Source organism: Helicoverpa zea, chromosome 14 (assembly GCF_022581195.2).
Source record: "Helicoverpa zea isolate HzStark_Cry1AcR chromosome 14, ilHelZeax1.1, whole genome shotgun sequence".
In the NCBI taxonomy this organism is placed as follows: Eukaryota; Metazoa; Arthropoda; class Insecta; order Lepidoptera; family Noctuidae; genus Helicoverpa; species Helicoverpa zea.
Window position 1 is genome coordinate 151598 of NC_061465.1, and position 22305 is coordinate 173902.

At 41.0% G+C, this 22305-nt stretch overlaps 1 protein-coding gene across 1 annotated transcript; it reads left to right on the forward strand.

The window, feature by feature from the left end:
* The first annotated feature begins 15352 nt into the window (after positions 1–15352).
* LOC124636549 (nascent polypeptide-associated complex subunit alpha, muscle-specific form) lies at positions 15353–21619 on the forward strand. The gene is made up of 4 exons (XM_047172681.1): positions 15353–15448; positions 15623–18557; positions 18671–18926; positions 18997–21619. Exons 1-4 carry the CDS (start codon positions 15353–15355, stop codon positions 19124–19126), a joined length of 3417 nt encoding a protein of 1138 aa, XP_047028637.1. The 3' UTR covers positions 19127–21619.
* Positions 21620–22305: the final 686 nt, after the last annotated feature.

Here is a 22305-nt window from a genome sequence, read left to right on the forward strand (position 1 = left end):
CAGTTGTCCGTTATTTGCGCCCTCCCCCCGCGGCCTCGACCTTCCCCCGCGGCCTCGTGCCCGTGTGACAGGACTCGTGCACTCCGCTAACTAGGCGCCGCGTAGTTAGTCATTCGGTGTCCTTTTTGATTGTGTGCATGTACTTTGTATCGGTTTACTTCGCAAAAAGCTTCAAAAACGCAAAAAGGAACTTGCGTCTGCCACTACATATTATTTACTACTATTTACAAAAGTATAGCGATTTCCAACAGAGTGATCAATTTTGGGGCAACCTGTATAATATACATACTTTTATTTGAAACAAAAAAATAGAAATAAACTCAATATACAATCTAAAAAATAATAAAATCCAAATATAATAATGAATATGAAATATTAATTTAGAGAAGGAAGACTCATAGTAGTAACATTCGTAACATTATACTTAGTAGCTTTGTTAGTAATACGAACACAAACAACAATGTAGAAAGACAGATTCAATTTACGTGACTAAGTAGATAAAGTAAGATGATATTCCATTTGTTAAAAATCTCTATTGTAGGGACACGGTATTACAGGTCTTTTAGTTAGGTTATATCATGCAGCATTTCTCACCGCTCAATCAGTATGCAAAGGAGATGGCCAAAAAAACACCCAGAGTCGACAGGAACTTCATATGTATGATTGGATTCAGTATAATTTGTGGATTTTAAAAAGTATTTCAAATCATCTAAAAACCATGGGGTTCTCTTTTTATAACGTTTTTTCGATCAAGATTTTAGTTCACAAAAAAAATCGGTAAAAAAACTTTTAAGTTAAACGGTTTTATATCTTATGTGCACTGAAAAATAAAATAAAAATAAAAAAACAGTTACTTACCTATAAACCTACGTAGGTGGTCCCGGTCATATTAGACTAAAATAAAAACGTGGGGCCCATTCCGTAACTATTGCTGTAATACTTTCTTCTAGCTAGAGGTATAATAGGTGTGGATTGCATCGACTTACTATAATCATAACTGGAGATTTTGACAATCAATAATCAGCCGTAGCGGCTTCATCAGCGAACGCCGAGCTCACGATCTACCAAAGTATAAAGATATGCTTTGCCATAAGTAGGATTTCAGAGGGCCCCACGTTTTTATTTTAGTCTAATATGACCGGGACCACCTACGTAGGTTTATAGGTAAGTAACTGTTTTTTTATTTTTTATTTTTCAGTGCACATAAGATATAAAACCGTTTAACTTAAAAGTTTTTTTACCGATTTTTTATTATCTAGTTTTTAGTATTTAATGAAAATGCCTACCGAATATTCTTGATTCTATACATGGGTCAGCAGCGGTGAGGGAGTGCCAGACTCTTACTGACTAAAAACCGTTCTTTTTCGTCGTAGGCCTTTTATGTACCACGACCACGGTAACTCTTTAGGACAATCCCGCAGCCCAGGCAGGCCTTGGCCCTGTTGGGCCCCGTTGGGGTTGCTGACAGTATTCTACTTGAGTAGCCCTTTCATTTGATACCCATATTGAGGGGGTTGTGGAAAAATATGTAATCCGCCATTTTGTACCGGCGGCCATCTTGGATTTACAATGTTATTGATATTACTATATTGTATTGTCATCGGAATTAAAGGTGTGTACCAAATTTCAGATCAATCTGACAACAGGAAGGCACTGAAATTTCAATTTCTAAATTTGACCCAAGAAAGAATGAATAAATAATAAAACAAACGGGGTGAGCTAAATAAAACCGTTTAAAAAGTTTACTTTTACTGTTTGATGTTCGTTAGAAGTTGAATGCAGACTCGTGATTGGACCTTTTTGCATTGCTAAGTCATTTGTTATATTTGACAATGTCACATGGCGCGATTTTCAAAGACAATTTCTCCAAAAACATATCATAGCCAGTTGTGAAGGTTGCATGTAACTGCGAAACCTCTCCAAGTAGGTAAGGTCGGTGCTTAATTGCATCTGGAATGGTTAAATACAAGACCTTTTAATCACCCATGCCAACTCTGAAACTATGGGGTTATTACTAGTGGCTTGTATGTTAGTTTACTTTGCTTTTTTATGTCCTTTGATGTTAATAATCTTTAAAATCAACATATATTCAACATAACCTATTTTTGCGATAATATGAAATAGCTCCTATACCCCATGGATTTCAGTCTGGAATTTTTGGCACCATCAAAGGTTTATCATAAAGAACCTATTGGTAACAATTTCATTGCTGTCGATTCTGGGTTTTTTTTCTATGAAAATTTGGCCATCTCCTTTTGAGTAGGTACTCGTACATACATTACATTAGGCACATCGTGATATGTCGCAATAATGTTGTAATATGTTGTATAAAGGCGTATCCATCCCCTGACAAAACTAGCTACAATCTGCAAACCAAATCGAGCCGTAGACCTACGCCAGAGAGAGCTACACGCTACGAGCCGTAGACCTACGCCAGAGAGAGCTACACGCTACGAGCCGTAGACCTACGCCAGAGAGAGCTACACGCTACGAGCCGTAGACCTACGCCAGAGAGAGCTACACGCTACGAGCATTAGACCTACGCCAGAGAAAGCTACACGCTACGAGCCGACGACCTACGCCAGAGAAAGCTACACGCTACGAGCCGTAGACCTACGCCAGAGAGAGCTACACGCTACGAGCCGTAGACCTACGCCAGAGAAAGCTACTCGTCCACTGCTGAACAAAGGACAAAGTTGTAAAGTAGTTTAAATACTCTAATATTTATATACTTAAATTGGATTATGTAGCAAGACAAGGCTCTCTGCTCCGACTGGTATATTAGATAGCAACGACTTGTTTCAAAACTATTACGACATACTGTAAGTCTACCTGTCTTAAAGTGCGTATTCTGAAACTATTTTGTGTAAAGTCTGTTTTTACTGTAAAAATTAATAAAAAAACTGTAATGAAATAAATTTTGTAAGAGGCCATACAACAAACGTGTTCGACATTTATTTTTTTCTCCGAGAACTAACCTATATTAGCCATTACAAAAATAATTGCCACCTGACCAATTTCATCTACCAAAAACTACACTACTGCTCAGTGTAATGCCAGTTGGTGGATACCTACGTTACTTTATTCGAACATGGTAATATCGTCCCTCGCCCACACACCCGGCCGAGCTGCCTCCTACAAGTCCTGCAGTTCCTGCGAGGTGTAACCTGTCCAATTGTTCGCCGTACAAACGTCTATCGGTGGTAAAAACAACAAAGTTCTGCCAGTGAAATAAACATTAAGCGGAAAAACGACTGACTCAGAAATATTTCGTAATCTTTTATAATCTATACACGATTGAAGGTTTAGAGCTAACCTGATGATACCAAGGGAACTCGGCAATGGTACATATTAACTAAGTACCTCGTGTTTGGGCTTATATAATTCGTACGACGAGAACTTTTCACCAATGCGAATAATGACTAAAAATGAAAAAATATTGGACAAAAAAAAAACTTTTAAGTTTTTTTATTTTTTATTAACCATTGCCTGTTCTGAATGTTACATATAATAGGGAAACCTCTTCAAGGTCGGTATTTAATCGTATCTGGAGTGGTTCATGTCAATAGTGCAATGGGTGGGGGTCAAACTCAAGACCTTTTAATAACCAGGCAAACTCTGTAACTATGTGAATTTTGCTATTGGCATGAATAATGTTAGTATACTTTTAGGGTTCCGTACCTCGAAAGGAAAAAACGGAACCCTTATAGGATCACTTTGTTGTCCGTCTGTCTGTCTGTCTGTCTGTCTGTCTGTCTGTCTGTCTGTCTGTCAAGACCCTTTATCTTAAGAACGCGTGGACGTATCAAGCTGAAATTCACATGAAATATTCGGGTCTATTGTCCCTTTAGGCTGTGAAAATATCAAGCTTCTAAGCCAAGCCAATCAAAAGATACAACCGATTATGTCGATATTTTCAACAAATTCTCGACACTCGCAAAGGAATCAAAACCTACAGGGTACTTCCCGTAAACTCAGAATCTTGAAATTTGGCATGAAGCATTGTTATATAATGCAAATATAGGAAAAATTGCGAAAATCTCATTTTTTTTGTTATATAATATAATAAAAATATTTTAATAAAATGAAACTTACTACCTTATTTCTCACGAACGAATAAAGGTACCAAATTGAAATTTATACCAAATACCTAGGTCTATTGTCCCTTTAAGCAATGAAAAAATCAAACTTCTAAGTTAACGCGATCAAAAGATACAGCAGTTTTACCGACACCTTAGACGAATTTCCGTCACACGCTAGGGAATCAAAACCTACAAGGTACTTCCCGTGAACTCAGAATCTTAAAATTCGGCACGAAGCAACGTTATATAGTACAGATAAAGGAAAAATTGCGAAAATGATAAATTTGAAGTTACATAAAATATTAAAATATTATTTTTGCTTACATGACATAAAATATTTTTTTAATAATTATAAACTTACTACCTACCCTTTTTCACATGAACGCGTAGAGATATTAAAGTTTTGAATAAAAAGTGAAATTCATATCAAACACTTCTTAAATATATAGGTGAGATGGCGCTACTGCCACGGTAAACATCGGCTCCGTAACAAAAATAATTTAAAAATAGCTAAAGTAATATATTTTTAAAAAATTATTTAAAATCATATTAAGTAATAAGTAACTCAAGTCATGTATTGTTTGTGATATGGAAAGTTTAAGTAAACGTGAAGAAATAAGCAAAATATTAAGTGGAAACATATCAACAAAACCAGTGAAGTTTTCGGAAATATAAGCTTATCAAAAGGAAGATACACTGGTAGAAAACATCACACCAAAAAACCAAAGGATTTTGTGAAGCCAAGTGAGTGATTCTTTTAAATATTCCTCAAAAACAAACCGTTAAAATTATCGCCACTTCGTTCTGCTTTGTCACGAGAACTGACCTTTGGACTATGTGCCTACAAATTGACTCATCAACGCAAAGCACTACATTCAAGCGGCGGCCTATTTTAACATCACTATACGAGTGCGCTGTGGTCCCGCGGTTACGGTCGACAACCTGAGCGCCGAGTGCGCGCGTTCAAATCCCGGCAGAAGTCACCACTTTTTGAATTATTTTTATTTATTTTTGGATTTGCTGTTTACAATAAATTATAAAGAAACATAATAAATGAACAAACTCCTTAGCAGACGTTACGAAAATAAAACTGGTTACAATTGAATAATAAACGTCGATCTGAGGGCATTACTGCAATTAGAAACACACATATTGGTTAAGATGGAACAAGACAAAAATGTTACGTTACGAAGACATCAAGTTGCGACTAAATCGAAATCTACAGAGTCTTTAAATCGTAGTCTAAATACAAGCTTAATGTCATGTGATGAAATACTAGGCAGAAGCTTGGACCTCTCAACAAACATGTCATCAACATTTATTTCGGAATTAAAGAATGAAATTAGACAATTAAAAGACCGTTTAGAAAGCACACAGCTTGAGATGGAAAATATAATCCTAGAAAACATAGATTTAAAAAAACAAATGACTGCCGTGAACCAGGAATTAACTGTTTTAAGGCAATTATGTAGAAGCCCTCTATCAACATTTAGACAAAATATGTCCTCAAGCGCTAAAAAAAGTGCAAGACGTAGGCTCACAAACAGCTTCCAGGTAACATCACCAAAACTAAACGAGGAAAGTGGGAACCCATTAATACAACCGGAAAAACAAATAATGGTACAACCGGAAGTTATCCTAAGCACTGATCATCCCAAGACAGATACAGAACATCTTAACACATTAAATTCTACCTTAGAACATAGAGTGGAGATATACACCGACAAAATATCCGCCGAACACCCCGTGACTACTGAAACAACTCAGAAAAATTGCAACAGAAAGGCGAATAGCAACGAATGTATGAAATCGAAGTTTAACTGTAAAAAGAGGGCTTTTATTATAGGGGGAAGACAATGTAGTGGATTAGCAACACGCCTTTACAAATCTCGTTTCTATAGCTCTTATAATGATTATCAGTTCCAATCAATTGTTAAGCCTAACGCCTCTACAGATGAAATCTTGGCTTGTGTAAAACTGTTTGATATTAATCCCAACGATAAACTAATTATATCTGTAGGACAAAATGATTGTAATTGTCTAAAAATGGTAACAGAGCTGTGTCTGTTCCTAAAATCGATAAATTGTCCTGTAATTATCTTAGGTGTGAATAAAAACATCTGCTCCAATGAGATTAAACTGAATGAAATGTTAGATTTGATTTGTAATCAGAATAAAAAATGTTATTTTCTCAAAAAATATAATATATCATCATTAAGTTATAAAATAAATTTATTATTAGATCAATTGGACTATAACAAACAGTTTTTATCTTTTTATGAAAGTTCTAATTATTATTATAACAAAAAACATGGATTAGACTCTAATATTATAAAAAACAAAAACCAAAGCACACAGACTGGTGATGATATATTGATATGTGATATAAGTGAATCATCAGAAATAACTGAACTATCTCAGGGCAGTACATTAATCCAAGTCGAAAATAAACCATTTTTTCGTAGATAAAAACAGAAATCTTATTATCTTTCACCAGAATATTGCAGGTGCTATTAACAAAATAAGTGAAATTGAAATTGCTCTTAACTTGCTCCAGGATCAAACATATTCTGTGGATTTTCTATGCCTGAGTGAGACGTTTATAAAATCTGGAGAAGAAGATAATATGGCAATACATTCATTTAAATTAGTCAGCAGCTATTCTAGGAAAGACCAAAGGCGAGGTGGAGTCTGTATATTAATAAAGCCAGATGTTGAATTTGAAAATATAGACTGGTTAAATAGTTTTGCAGTTGAAAAACATTTTGAAATATGCGGTATTAAGATGAAACAACATCAGCTAAACTTATTCTGTCTTTACAGAACACCAGATTCTGATATAAATATATTTTTTAGAAAAATACAAATATTATTAGACAAAACGTGCAACAAAGACAAATATAAAAATATTCTATGTGGCGATTTTAATATAGATTTTCTAAACGATAGTAAATATAAGAATACAGTTATTGATATTTTACACAATTATAATTTAAAAATACACATAACTAAGCCGACTCGGCAAAATTCTTGCATTGACAATATTATAAGTGACATCAAAGATGCAAAAGGTGAAACACATGAATTAGGACTATCAGATCACAATACCGGACAAACGTTATCAATAAATTTAAAAATGGAAAATAATATATCTCGAAAGCATTGGTTTGCATACAAAAGGGACCTGTCTAAAGAAAATATAGAAAAATTTAATAATTGTATTAGTAAACTTTCATTTTCAGAAGTTTACTTAGAAACTGACGTAAATAAAGCCTTTTCATTATTGCACGATGAAATTTGTCTTTTCTATGAGCTGTGTTTCCCATTGATTAAAATTAAGATGAATTCTTCCTCTCTTAACCTAAAATGGATAACTAAGGGTTTAAAAAAGTCATTTATAACAAAGAGAAAATTACAGAGTACCTATTATAAAAGTAAAACTACCCAAAATAAACAAAAATTTAAAAAATATAGTAAAAAACTAAGGCAATGTGTTAATACAATACAAAGGCAAAATAATAAAATATACATAGGAAAAGCAGACAATAAATGTAAAGCTACATGGAAAATTATAAATGATAAACTTAAACAAAACAGTGTTAGCAATGAAATTAGAGAAATTTTTGACGGGAAAAACATATTAAAAGAAGGCAATGATATAGCGACATACTTTAACAATTACTTTGTCAACATTGCTGTAAAAGAAAACCTTCAAGATTCAAAAAATGAACATATTTGCAATAAAACGGTTGTAAATTCAATTTATCTGGAACCAGCTACATGCATGGAAATATTTATGACGGCTATGAAATTGAGAAATACAAACTCAGTCGGATATGATAATATTAGCACTAATATGATTAAACAAAATTTATTAACTTTAACAGAACCCTTGACTTACATAATTAACTTGTCTTTGGAAAAAGGTATATTCCCAGATAGTCTAAAGTTTTCGGTAGTAAAACCCCTTCACAAAAAGGGATCTAGATCTGAGGTAAATAATTATAGACCGATTACTTTAGTTCCAATACTTTCAAAAATATTTGAGAAAGTAATGAGCAAAAGGCTTATGAATTTCTTAGAAAAACATGCTGTATTATGTAGTCAACAGAACGGTTTCATTAAGCAAAAATCTACAACTTTAGCATGTTTCAAACTTGTGAAAGAAATTATGGATGCCATTAATAAGAAAGAAATCCCAGTAGCAATCTTTTTAGATATGAGTAAGGCGTTTGATATGGTATGTCATGAAACCTTATTACGTAAACTTGAGCATTACGGTATACGAGGCGTGGCTTACAGTTGGTTCGAAAGCTACTTAAGAGGCCGACAACAATGTACGGAGATTAAAAAAATGTGTTCCAAAACTAACACCCAGGTAACATTTAGATCACCGTACTCACCAAACTACTATGGTGTACCACAAGGGAGTGTCCTTGGCCCATTACTGTTTATAATATATATAAATGAACTGCCCAACTCCACGAACCAATATACTATATTATTTGCAGATGATACTACGGTGTTGACAAAAGAGAAAACTCTAGATAGCAGTAAAATGGTAACAAATAAAGCGTTGACAGATCTAATAAATTGGCTAGACAGAAATAACTTAAAAATAAATACAAATAAAACTAAATTTATAAAATTTATGCCATATAATAGATGCAAAAATAATGGAAATGATGATATGAAATTAAGTATACAATACAATAATAATGACATAGAAGAAGTTAATGATATCACATTTTTAGGCATAGTTATGGACAGGCATTGCAACTGGAAAGCTCAAGTAGATAATGTTTGTAAGAAAATAAACAAATTCGTATTTGCTCTTAGGAGGATTAAAAATCTAACAGACATTAAAACAGCCTTATTAGTATACCATAGTCATGTTTGTTCGGTTTTGAGATATGGAATCACTATATGGGGGAATTCAACAGATGCCCAGAGAGCATTCATAGCCCAAAAGAAATGTGTAAGATCAATCTTTAATTTAAAGTGGACAGACTCTTGTAAACCTATATTTATTAAACAAAAGCTGCTTACCCTACCATCACTATATATATTTGAAACCTGCAAGTTTGTAAGAAATAATTACTCACTCTTTGAAAGAGATAAGAGGTTTGTGTCTAGGAGGAAAGTAGCTCAAAAGCCTCTTGTGGTTCCTCGAAATAGGTTAAAACTATGCGACAAAAATTGCTATACCATGGCGGTGAAAATATTTAACCACTTACCTGTAGAATTTAGAAGTGCTACAGATTTAGAATTTAATAAGAAGGTATATAACTGGTTGTGTGAGAGATGTTTTTATTCCATCAATGAATATCTTGAGTGTAAATTGTAAAACTTATTTAATTACTATAATTACTTTTAATTTAATATAATATAATATTGGTAATATAATAATTTAATGAATAGAATTGTATTTAATCTTATTAATTGCATGAAATCTAAATTTAAGTGTGAAATTATTGTAACTTTATGTAATTGATTATTATTAGACAAATGCGTACTGCATGCTATGTGGAAGATGAAAAAATCTAAATATTTGCACGGCAGAAATGCCGAATATAGTGAAACCCTTAGATGTTAAGAACTGATGTTAACTACCTATATTCTTGCAAATAAATATATCATTCATTATAATGGCCTCTAAACTGTGAAAAATTTTAAATCATTCAAAGGTCATTGGGCATCTTAGTATGAAAACCATACCCACGGCGGATACGAACGAAATATAGCACAGTATAATGATAAAGGCTCTGATTTACTATGGCATTAGTCGCATCAATGTGAACCATGGGAATCTTGAGAAAATCAGGTGTAAACATCAAATATTTTCCTCATTTCAATGGGGAATTTAAACGACCAAGTTTGACGGATTTGAGAAATCATTTCTTTGTAGTGAAACAGTATACTCGCCGTTTATTTCCATTGTCATCAGGTCAGGATCTGATGATGGAAATCCTGAGAAATCGAGGGCAACTATCAGAAATTGTAGGCATGCATAGGATTAAAACTTGATTCTCAGATGTATGTCTGGTGATACTATCAAACAGTGAAGGTTTAGAGCTTATCTGATGATGGAGACGTGAGAAAGTCGAGAGAACTCCTCAACAGTATGTTTTAGTTACGTCGTGTTTGGGCTTATATTATTCGTATTGACGAGAACTTTTCACAAAAGTTAAAATAAAACTGACTGACTTGCCGTACAGCAAATTCTGTAGAGCCCTACGAAAGTGGCTAATTCAAGAGAGTTTTTATAGTGTTAAAGAGTTCCTCAACAAAAGTAAAAGTAAATGTCGTTTTGGTGCCCACTAAACGCCGTACTGTTCATATTCTTCTTTTGTTATCGTAATTTAAGAGTTGCTATTTTAATTTAACTTATTTTAAATATATTGTTTTAGTTTTAAATATTAGCTTTCGATTAGTTTTAAGTATTTGTATTTTGCATACCCGTAATAAGGGTGAAATATGTTTCTGTACACAAACTTACACATAATAAGATCTAATGTAACACCATATTTCCCGCAAAATTATATAAAAAAAAAAAACTTTTTACAAAAAAAAAAAACAACTTCTAAAACAACAAGAAAACTGTTTATATGCATCGGTCTAGATCTCGGTGGTTAAATAAATATAGATGCATCCTCTAGACACCGACTTCTAGACCGATGCACCTAATATCTTTTTAATTTCTTTCTTGCTTTTGTTTTCTTGTTGCTTTTTTATATGTTTGAAGTTGGATTTGTTTGTAAAATGCTACAAAATAAAATAATGCCGACTTTATAAAACAAAGAAAGGGACAGAATTACACTTTTGTCAAGGCTCTAGAAACGTAAAGCCAGCAGCCCCGAATCCTACTCTCTAGAAGTCGTTGTTACAATTCGACAGCTACAAGTCGTCAGGCGGTTTCGAAAAAAACCTGAAACTGGGGCTCTTTAGGTGATTAATCCCTCAAAAATAAAAGATCCCATTCCTGCAATGGCTGCTTTAACCCAAGTTAGTAGTGAATTCTCATCACCTAAAATAAAATAAGCTCCAACACAAGGTTACGTTATAAATTGTAAAGGAGTTCCCATAACTATATCTGATCTTAGCTGTCGATCCCACAATGGCAGTCAAACCTATCTTTGTGGAAAGTCTTCGCCAATACGAATAAAATAAGCCCAAACACGTGGTAGTTGCAACATACCGTTCGGGAGTTCCCTTGACTCTCTGTAGTCTCCATAATCAAATCAGCTCCAAACCTTCACTGTTTACCAGTACCCTCAAAAATACACTCACATGTCTGGTTATGACTCGATGCGTGCCTACAATATTCAAGAGTTGCCCTCGATTTCTCAGGGTGTCCAGATCCTCATCAGATCCTGGTCATCCGGATTGGCACCTTCCTTCTTTATGAAATGTCTTTAACAATAAAAACTAGCATTGCAACCTGTACAATCCTCTGAAACTGCTTGTCTTTTATATTTTTCAAACGATCCTGGACATTCGTCTCCATGGAATTTTAATAAAATATTTATATTCAAAGAAACGTCATACCATTCTCCACGATTTAAAACTACTTTGGTTCATGTCCGCCACTTTTTACAAAGCGGGTCAGATATGCCCCATGACCTTTAAGACATAATTAGTTATTTTCAATCAGATTTCTGAATGATGACTATAAAATGTTGTAAATAAATAACTTCAATAAAATAACTTTTACAAGGTACTGGCCTACTATTTTAGTTATATTATAAAATAAAAAATATTAACTATTTTGACTCTCACGAAATTACCATAACTATGATTGTTCTAAACTGAACGGTTGGCGCGAAACTCACTTTTTAACTATCATTTGTACGGAACCCTCGGTGCGCGAGTCCGACTCGCACTTGGCCGGTTTATTTATGTAAGTAATCTGTAAAATCAACATAAATGCAACATAACCTATTTTTGTGAAAATATGATATAGCTCCTATACCCCATGGATTTCAGGCTGGAATTTTTGGTACCATCAAAGGTCTATCATAATGAACCCATTGGTACCCATTTCGTTGCTGTCGACTCTGGGTTGTTTTACTATGAAAATTTGGCCATCTCCTTTGTGTTTGTTATTGAGATTATGTTTGTGTCATCTTGGTTATTAGCAAAGAATTGAGCGACTATAAAACTATCAGCTTTCATAAATCCATTCTCCATAATTCTTTACTAACATTCTATCACTCAAATACTACTATAATCGGACTAATGATCGGATTTAAAGCTAAGCGTCCACTTGTCGGTATCGTACGCAACGGACGTATCGCACGCAACGGATCGTAGTATTATTTATATAGAAACTCATGTAAGTGCGTCCACCTGTCCACGTCGTACGCATCGCACATCGACAATGCCGACACCTATGCTCCGAGAGGCAACTTTTGCGATGCCTGCCGATGACGTCATACGTAATGCCGATCAGTGGACGCAGTCCGCGCGCTCGCTATGCATCGTCAGTAGAAAATATTGGAAAAACTTTAACAAATCAGGAAATAGGATGTGATATTCTCCTTGTTACGATCTCTTCTTGAATATGTTGTGTACAGATACCATTTTTTCTTTTGTTGGCTTTTTACCAAATCTTCCTCTTTTGCTAACAAACAAGCTACAACGACCAATTGTTCTTCATCGCTTTCCTCCATTCTCACAGAGTCCACACGTGCTTTCACTATGAAAATCCGAATGAACTGGCATCGTCAATCCGTATGCTGGTACTCACCGTCGGTAATCCGTACGCTGCCGGTACAGTGGACGCACTGTAAAATATTTATCCGTTTTGTACGATGCGTCCGTTGCGTACGATACCGACAAGTGGACGCTTAGCTTTATTCGCCGTTTTCAATGGCGTGACGTAATAGGCGATAATTTCATACATTATTTAAAAATAGTGTGGTCAGTTATAAATAATATAATATAGTTTATCGCAGGTAAAAATAGGTATATGCACCTATGCATATACCTTTGCATATTTGACTGAATACTTGGAAACAAAAACAGAAAGCATGTTCATAATCGTCTTGGATAAAAATTTCCACTGGCATTATTCTATTTTCTCGGAGTCAACCTATGTAGTATGTAGGTTGAGTCAACCTATGTAAATCAAATATAGAAAGCACTTCTGTTTTAAAAAGAGTCTCTATCTACAGAGTTTCGTAGTCCTTGGAACCGTGCCTGAATCTAGCTATTGACGTTTTGCAAGAATCTGTAAATAATTCTAAGCTCGATGTCTGTAAATAAAAACCTTTGACTTTGAACACGGGATGTTTTAATTCATAAACAATATCAGTAAACATTAAAAATGAAAACCCTATCAATGGAGCTCAGTGCTCACGTCATTGTTTTGAAATCTTGGTTTAGCTTCGGTATTGGTCATCTTTCTTCTGCGGTTAGTAGGTAGCTTGAAAACAGTTAACAACGGAATAGATTTAAACTGTAATAATAACTTTTCGAAAAGAGAAACAAATAAAGTATCTCGACTTAGCGCACGAGGTTGTCGCCATTCGGAGTGTCGACACGGCTGTTATTGTGCCGATTGTCGTTACGGCCAATGGTTTAATAGCCAAGAGCCTCGACCAACACCTCATGAGGCTCTCGATGGGCAGCTGGATCAAGGGACTAATTCAGAAGCCAGTACTCCTTGATACGGCACGTATTGTGAGGTTTCTGTCTCTGGGACCCTAACCACCGGTACGTTGGACCCTGTGCCCGATGCCTCGGTGACAACCTATTTTTTATATTTTTAAATATTTTTATAATTAAAAATTTAATTAATATGTTCAAGAATAAATAAATGAAAAAAACTTTTTTACAAAAAAATTAAACCGACTTCCCAAAACACTAAAAAGCAAAAAAAAATCTATTTTTAGGTGCATCGGCCTAGAAGTCGGTGTCTAATGGATGTTACTAAGTTAATTTTGCCACCGACTTCTAGGCCGATGCACCTAAAAATAGATTTTTTTTTGCTTTTTAGTGTTTTGGGAAGTCGGTTTAATTTTTTTGTAAAAAAGTTTTTTATTTAAAGCTTTTCAGTGATACGAATAGTTGTCACTATCCATACAAGTGAGAAGTTCTCATCAATACAAAGAATATAAGTCCAAATACGAGGTATTTTACATATTCAGTTGTCGAGTTCCCTCGACTTACTTTCTCTGGTCTCCATCATCAGGTCAGCTCCAAACCTTCACTGTTGCAAAGGTCTTGTCAATACAAATAATTTAAGCCCAAACACGAGGTAGTTCACATATTCAGTTGTCGAGTTCCCTCGACCCTCTCTGGTTTCCATCATCAGATCAGCTCCAAATCTTCACAGTTGAATAGTGCTTTTAGGCGTACACCTGAGTGTCAAGTTTTTACCCTATGTATGCCTACAACTTTCGAAGGTTGCCCTCGATTTCTCAGGGTTTCCATCATCAGATCCTGACCTGATGACTATGGGACCACCTCGGGAGTATATCCTATCAAACAAAAAAAGAATCATCAAAATCGATTAATAACTGGCGGAGTAATCGCGTAACAAACATACAAAAAAAAAAAAAAAAAAAAAAAAAATACGGTCGAATTGAGAACCTCCTTTTTTGAAGTCGGTTAAAAATGACTTTTCGAATATTCAAACCTCGATATACATATATTTGTAGGGCTTAATTGAAATAAAGCATGTTTCGTTGGAAGAGATGGCAGCGATTGATCTAACGCAGGAGGTTGCCGCGCGCCACAAGTTCGCGTTACGTAACGCGGCGGCGACGACCCACTCCGGGCGCAACAGATCGCGAAGTGGGGCAGGCAGCGCGCGTGCGCGGCCGGCGCGCATGCGCGGCGCCACTCCGCGCCGGCCGCAGCCGAGTCGCGGCCCTATCGACCGGCCGGACGTCCGCGCCGCCCCGCCGAGTGCGCGCTATGTGTCATGTGAACCTTTCCTAAATATGTAACATGAAATGAACCCACAGTTAACACCGCTCGCCATCCATCTAATAATTCATTCATTTTCAATCAATTCTCGAAAATAAGACTTACACTCAGGAGGGACATACGACGAAGAAGATGAAAGCAGCAATCCTACTCTTCTAAAATATTTTCTTGGTAACCTGTTCAATCAAATTTCGTAAAGTTGTGTCGTGGTGGAGTCAGCAGAGATAACAGAATGCCACATGTCTGTACATTATTAATGTGAGGGCCGTGCGGCGGCGGCGAGTGAGTGCGCGAGTGCGGGACACATGCAGTAGCGCGCGGCGCAGCGCCGGCCGATGGCGGGCAGCGGCGCGCCCGTGCGCCAGCTGCGCCGCGGGCCCGCGCCCATCGCCTCCTTCGACCACGACGTCTCTGACGAGGTGAGACCGCCAGTATGTATCTCTCACGTTCTTCCTCTTTCTGCTTATTGCTTTTCGCTATGATACCGAACGGCTTCACCGTGTCTTTAGCGTAGCATCATCGGTCGATTTATTGGAATACGTTGACCGACTGAGGCTATCGCTTCTCGGTTGATAATCGCTTAAAAACTTTCACCCTCGTTGCAGTCAAGTCCGGAGACAAAGCAATCGTTTCGGCTACCGGAGATACGCGAGGACCCGGGGCGCAGTGCGAGCGCGGGGCTGGCGCCGCCCGAGCAGCGCGCGCGCTCGCACTCGACGCCGGGGCCCGGCGCGGCGCTGCCGGCGGGCGGGCTGACCGCGGCCCCCGCGCCGCGCATCGACATCTCGCGCGCCTCCAGCTCCAGCCACCACGACTCCCGCGACAGCTCCCCCGAGCTGGCGCTGTTCGCGGGCGCGGGCGAGGACTCGCGCACGCGCCTGGAGCTGGGCTTCCGCGAGGACGGCGCGCTGGAGCTGCGCTCGTCCACCGAGGAGCTGGCCTTCCTGGAGGGCGCCCCCGGCGAGCCCCGGCCCGCCGCGCCGCCGCAGCCTGCCTCGCGCCGCCACTCGCGCAAGGACAGCCAGGGCTCGGAGGCGGCGCTGCTGGCGGTGTCCGGCCGCACCAGCCGACTGTCCAGCGTCGGATCACAGTGCTCTGCGCACTCCGCGCTCTCTGCTTTCAGCCATCAAAGCCGCCAATCGGTCGGACGCCTTTCAGTGGTCTCGGGTATATCCAGATCTCCCTCACCGCACAGAATGTTACTTGAGACTTCTTTTTGCGGACCGAAACCTATAGAGACCGATCCGGAGATCTGCGCTGCAGCGGTAGAAGAGCGCCTCCTAGAGATTGCGAAACTGAGTGCGGCTTCGCCGGCGGGCGCGGCGCCCGTGGACGCGCGCGACCGGCGCGAGGTGCGCACCGAGGCCACCGTGGAGCGCGCCGCCGCCCGCGCGCCGCCGCCCTCGCCCGCGCCCGCGCCCCTGCTGCCCGCCGACTTCCACGAGCCTCCATTGCCTAAGGGCGCACCGGCTCCGGCACCAGTTCTATCTCCTGCCAAAGCTCAACCTCCTGTCCCAGCTCCAGCACCAGCTCCTGTCCTGGCACCGCCTCTGCCCGCACCGGAGCCAGCTTCAGCACCAATTCTCACTCCGGTACTTACTGCTCTTGATGATGATAAACTACAGAAGGAAACACAAAATCGTGCACGAGTTCAAGAAAGGCGCGCACGACCTCGTGTGCGTCGAGAACCGTCCGAACCAGAAGTCTATAAGAGTGTTAATCGTTCAAAAGATATTATCAGAATAAAGCTCAAGCCCGACGATGACTACGAGGAAGAAGAGGATGAAAGCAAACAAACCAGCGAGGTGGAGGCGGAGGCAGCGAGGGGCGCGGAAGCGGCGCGCAAGCCGGCCAGCTTGGAGCTGTGGCCCGCGCGGCCCACCGAGTTGCCGGCGCCGGCCTCGCCCGGCGGCCGCCGCGCGCCGCGAGATAGCCGCACACCCTCCCCTGCCGGAGTACCGGTCTCGCGAAAATCTTCCTTTTGCTCACTGTTCAAATCACGCGAGACCATTGCGTCACCTGACTCGCCTTCAGATGCACTGCGACGCAAAAGAAGTCTTACAGAAGGTCGATCGCGAAGCAAAAGCCGCGACCGCTCCGCAACCCCAACTTCCGCGGGTAAGATTAGAGGTTCTGTATTATCATTGTTTCGGACTCCACGCAAAAGTGCTGCTTCTCCTTCACCGAGTTCACGTGAAGGATCTCCGGTCGTTCAGCCACAGCGGCAGATCACAGCTATCACACCGCAGCCTGTAGAACGCACTCGGCGCGGTGATAAACTGAAGTATTATGAAGATACTAAAGATGGTATCATTCACATACCACTGCGAACGCCACCTGACGAGCGGCCAGGCTCTAGTAGCGCGCGTCGGCCACCAGACGTCACCAAGGCTACGGTAGAAGTGACGACACATCGCGAACCCACCCAGACGCGTCCGGCGTCAGCTCCGCAGTCCCGCCCAGTATCTGAACGCGAATTTGCTCCACCCGCTCCCTCTCAAAAACCGATTCATCGAACTGTTCTTCCTGACGGGAGCATTATAATACCACTTCGCTCACCAACTGAGCGCATGCCCGAAGATCGTTTGCCAAGTCCACCGGTCAAAGGCTCTTCGCCACCAGAAGACACTCCGCCAATAGTAGTAGAAACCAAAAGCATTGCAGCCGTCGAAGTGAAGACTGTCCAGGCAGCTGTGACTCCCCGAGAAAAAGAAGATATCGTTAAAATACCTCCTGTGGATGTGCAACGGGTCGAGTCTGCATCCGCTACTGACGATGGCCGGCGACGGCGCAAAGAAAGACTCGTATTTACAACTCATGTCGGTAGTCGCGAACAGGTTTTCAGCACTCAATTTAGCATTACAAAGACTCCAAGTGTAACTAGTGAAATATCAGGGTCCTTCCCAAGCTTCGTCGACGGTGACGATATGAAGACGTCGAGTCGAGACGTGGCCCCGGGAGCCATCCCGGCCAGCCCGGGCGAACTGTCCGACGGGACAGCTACCAGCCCAGGCAACCGGTCCGCCGGCACCGCTACCAGTCCAGGCGAGCGTCCCGGCAACTCGAACGGCAGCGCGGGCGCACGGCCCGGTGGCACCGCGCCCAGCCCCGGGTCCCCGCAGGAACCCGTGCGGGACTCGTCCGAGTCGGAGCCCAGCTCCGAGTCGGCGCCGCCGCTGGCCGGCGACGAGGTGGAGAAGCGCGGGCTCGTGGTGCAGCAGTCGTTCGAGGAGGAGCTGCCGTACGTGCCCACCACGCTGCCGCAGGAGCGCTCGGTGGCGCTGCCCATGGTGCCCGTTCGCGAGCGCGGCGGCGTGCTCGTGTCCGGCGTGTCGCGGCCGCGCGCCTCCGCGCCCCCCGCCACCCCGCGCGCCCCGCCCGCCACCCCGCGCGCGCCGCGCCCCGCGCCCGCCGCCCCACCCGCCGCGTCGCCCGCCGCGCCGCCCGACAAGCTGCGCATCCACCTGCCGCGCCGCCCCAGCACGGCCGCCCCGCCCGCGCGCCGCCCGGACCGCCCGCGCACCCGCAGCGGAAGCGACAGTGAGTTTAGTCTTTAGTTAACACTTCGCTATTCGTGTGGTTTTACCACTATGGAAGAAACTTGACTCCGTCGTTTCTTCCATTCATTAATTGAAAATTTTCTTATAAATCAGGTTTCGATTCACGACCTAAAACCGAATGGATCGATTTCGAGGAGGTGCCAGAGAGACGAAAACAGCCGAAACGCATTCAGACGCTGCCAGCGGCGGCAGCGAGCGGCGCGGCGAGTGCGGAGGCGGGCGGCGCGGGGGGCGCGGTGGTGTTCAGCTACGTGGAGCCGGAGCAGTGCCGCTGCGAGTGCCACACGCACGCGCGCGACGACGACCAGCTGCCGCTGCTGCAGGACGAGCTGCAGCCGCTGCGCGCCAGGTAAGAGTGCTCGACGTGCGGGGTGGGGGGGGGCAATGAGCGCGGGCACTGACGCGGCGATGTGTTGCAGCTCGCCGTCGCCGGAGGGCGCGGAGGAGGCGCGCGTGGCGCTGCGCGTGCAGGTGGCGCCCTTCACCGCGGACCTGGACCTGCGGCCGGACGGGGTAAGGCGCGGCCGGGCGGCGCTGACTCCCCACTGACCGCGCACTGACTCCCCACTGACCCCGCACTGACCCGCTCTGTGTTGCAGGAGGCGCGGCCGCACTGACCCGCCGCGCCGGCGCCGCCGCTCCCGCACGCACGCACTTCACCGATTTAACGTTTTATAAATTATATTCTCTATTGACTGGAAGGAGATGTTATCATTTTTGAGATGTAAATTTACCCGGTTCATTAGATGTATATGTATATTTATAGCGTCGTTTATATCTCTCCTATTAGCTACCGTTGATCTTTGCATTTTTGATGTTTATTGAATTGTTCAAAGTGTACCAAATGTACATAGTGATTTTTACGGTACGATAGTAATATTTAATGTTCAACGGTGACGTTTGACTCGACCGAGTGCCCGGTCACCTGCCTTACCCGCGAGTTCGCACGTTCACCCGGTGTTGTCGATCTACAGCTCTCGTCAAATAGCTGTGCCCGGCGGAAGTCTCGCGCATGCGTAATACTGTTTTGTTCTGACATTTCGAATGCTTCGCAGTCAGTAGCAGCCCACTTGAGATCGCCATATTCGACGAGGGCTGTAAGAAACCCAAAGGCTTAGGCTGAGATCTATTAGCGTTATAACAGTAAATTGTCTAAACTCAAACTTATATTTTTTGCAAAAACAGATAGATTTATCATTTGTATTGTGGTCAACAACCTTAATGACTTAAGTGCCTACTAAAAACTTGGTTAAAATGATAGAGCGTTAGTACCTAGCTATTTATGTTACGAGTACCTACTTACTTACTTGGTAAAGTTGGTATTTTAGTGACGCGGTGATTGCCTCAGAGAAACCAATGGCATGACATTAAATATAATCACAGGTAGCAGTCGCATGACATATTGGAACTGCTGAAACATGTGCAACTTGAATGATGGTTGATGTTTCGTTGCTGGGCGAGGCCGGCGCAGTTTGTGAGGCAGTACGTCAGTCAGTACCCACGTGGTATATTGTTTGCGTCCGTGTATATGCCTACTCAGCTGAATCTCGTCCTATAAATAAACATATGTATTAGGTTACCCATTATATTTGTAATGAAATGTTATCAAGCTAACATAAGTTGAATGAAAGAACTCTCAACGACTCCACAGTCAAACTGTGTAAACGGTTTCGTGGGGCGGACGCGTAATTGTGTGTATGTATATCATGATAAATAAATAAATACATTGAAATATCTTAAGCACTTGTCGCTTTCGCTTCATAGAACTCAGCCTTACCTGGACATCACGTCATACTTCATAATATTATGTAGGTACGTGTCAACATGTTTAGTTTACCACCAAAAAGCTCATTATGCGAAACTAAATCAACTTGTTAATGTCTACTTCTCAACATAGGATTAATGAAGGCATTCGATTTGTTCCCGGTTCTATCCTTGACATTGATAATAATATGTTTTTATTTGCTTAGCTTTAGACGAGTCGAGCAGAACTTCACCCTGTGCCATAGTGACACTCCGGCTGACTCCGTTGACGTTGTCACCATTACAGCTACAACCATGAACCATGACATCGTCAAAATATCATATTAATTGCTACCTGTATGTACCAACTAACGAATTTGTACCCGCCATTAAGCAAAAAAACAGAGAGCAGATAATTCGAAATTATATGGTAGGTACCTACTTATTTGACATACCTACAATTAGGGCTGCCATCTCGAATTTCGCCAAACCCGGACAAACATTAAAAAAACCCGGACATTTGGCGTAAATCGCATTTTCCCCGATTAGTTCCCCGAACGAGTAGGTACCTACGATTTTTTTTAAACAAAATAATAACTAATCTGTAATCCATTTACTATTAACATATACTTAAATTCAATGAGGTGCTTCCTTACATGAAAACTTCCTTCTTGAAACACCGCCCGGACGGCCTCCAAACGAGGACAAATCCGGGGAAACCCGGACAGATGGCAGCCCTACCTACAGTGCATGTGCACATGTGTCAACAAGCATTACGGAATTCGAATCAATTTTAAAGGCTGTTATAAGCCTAGATCAATTAGATTGTAGTATTCTAACTCGTTAGGTACCCGATAAGTTGCGAACTAAGTGTAACACAAAATGGACCAATATGTGTAATTGAGTGGAGCCAGGCTACCCAATAGTAGTGTGTGAGCTGATTGACATGTTGCTCGATGATAAACATATCCAGCCCATTCTCCAAGCTTAAAATATAAAAATATCATCGCATGCTGTTTTAAAAATGTTTTTGCCAATTGAGCTTTTTGGTACATTTGTATACACAAAACTTGCAATAAGACTTGTGATAACACGAAGCTGTAAGCCCGCGCTCGAGAGCCGCGCCTCTCGCGTCCCGTGCGCCTGCGCAGCTGCATTTGCCACTTTATTTAGCGACTTTATCGTAATGTTAGTTGGTTTCATTAACGCAATAATATGAAAGAAATGTATGTAATGTTAAAAAAAAATCTATCAGTTAGGCAAAAGTCTGAAACGTAAAAATATGAATTTTGCTTTCCAGTTCGTCTTTTATTTCCCCATTGTCATCAAAATCCATGAAAGTAACATTCCACAACTCGGTAATCGAGTCCCTATTCGAGTTAATATTTCAAGGGGCCCATAAATGACAATAATGTGCACCAATATAATGAAGATAAATATTTTGTTTGTTTGTGTTTACCCCAAGGTAAAGTCTCGGCAATTACAGAAACGATTTGAAATAATCTTTTTGTTGGAAAGCTACAGTATCCCTAAGTAATATTGATCATATACAGGGTACGTGAAGTTGTCTCGGGACGTGGATGAAATTGGCTTTGCTTGTCTGACATGAATAGGCTCGAACTACTGAATCGATTTGAAAAATTCTTTCACTGTTGGGTAGCTACAGTATTCCCGAGTTGCACAATTTTTTTACGATTGCAATATGATTGCAGAGCAAACTACCGTATAAACCAAATGGCAGACCAATCGAAGGTCATTGGTATACGATTGGTCTTTTATTTGTAGCAGAATACCCGCTTACTTTAAAACTGCTATTGCGATTAACTTTCTATTCAATTTTGACATTAACTTAGGAGAATCGGGCCCCTGATTTGAGTCACTTTTACGTGACTATAATCTTAAAGCATTAACATTCATCGCTAAACAATCCTTATTGGCGATAATTTAACTTAGGAGCTCGCTTTTCAAAAGGGGCCCGATTCTCC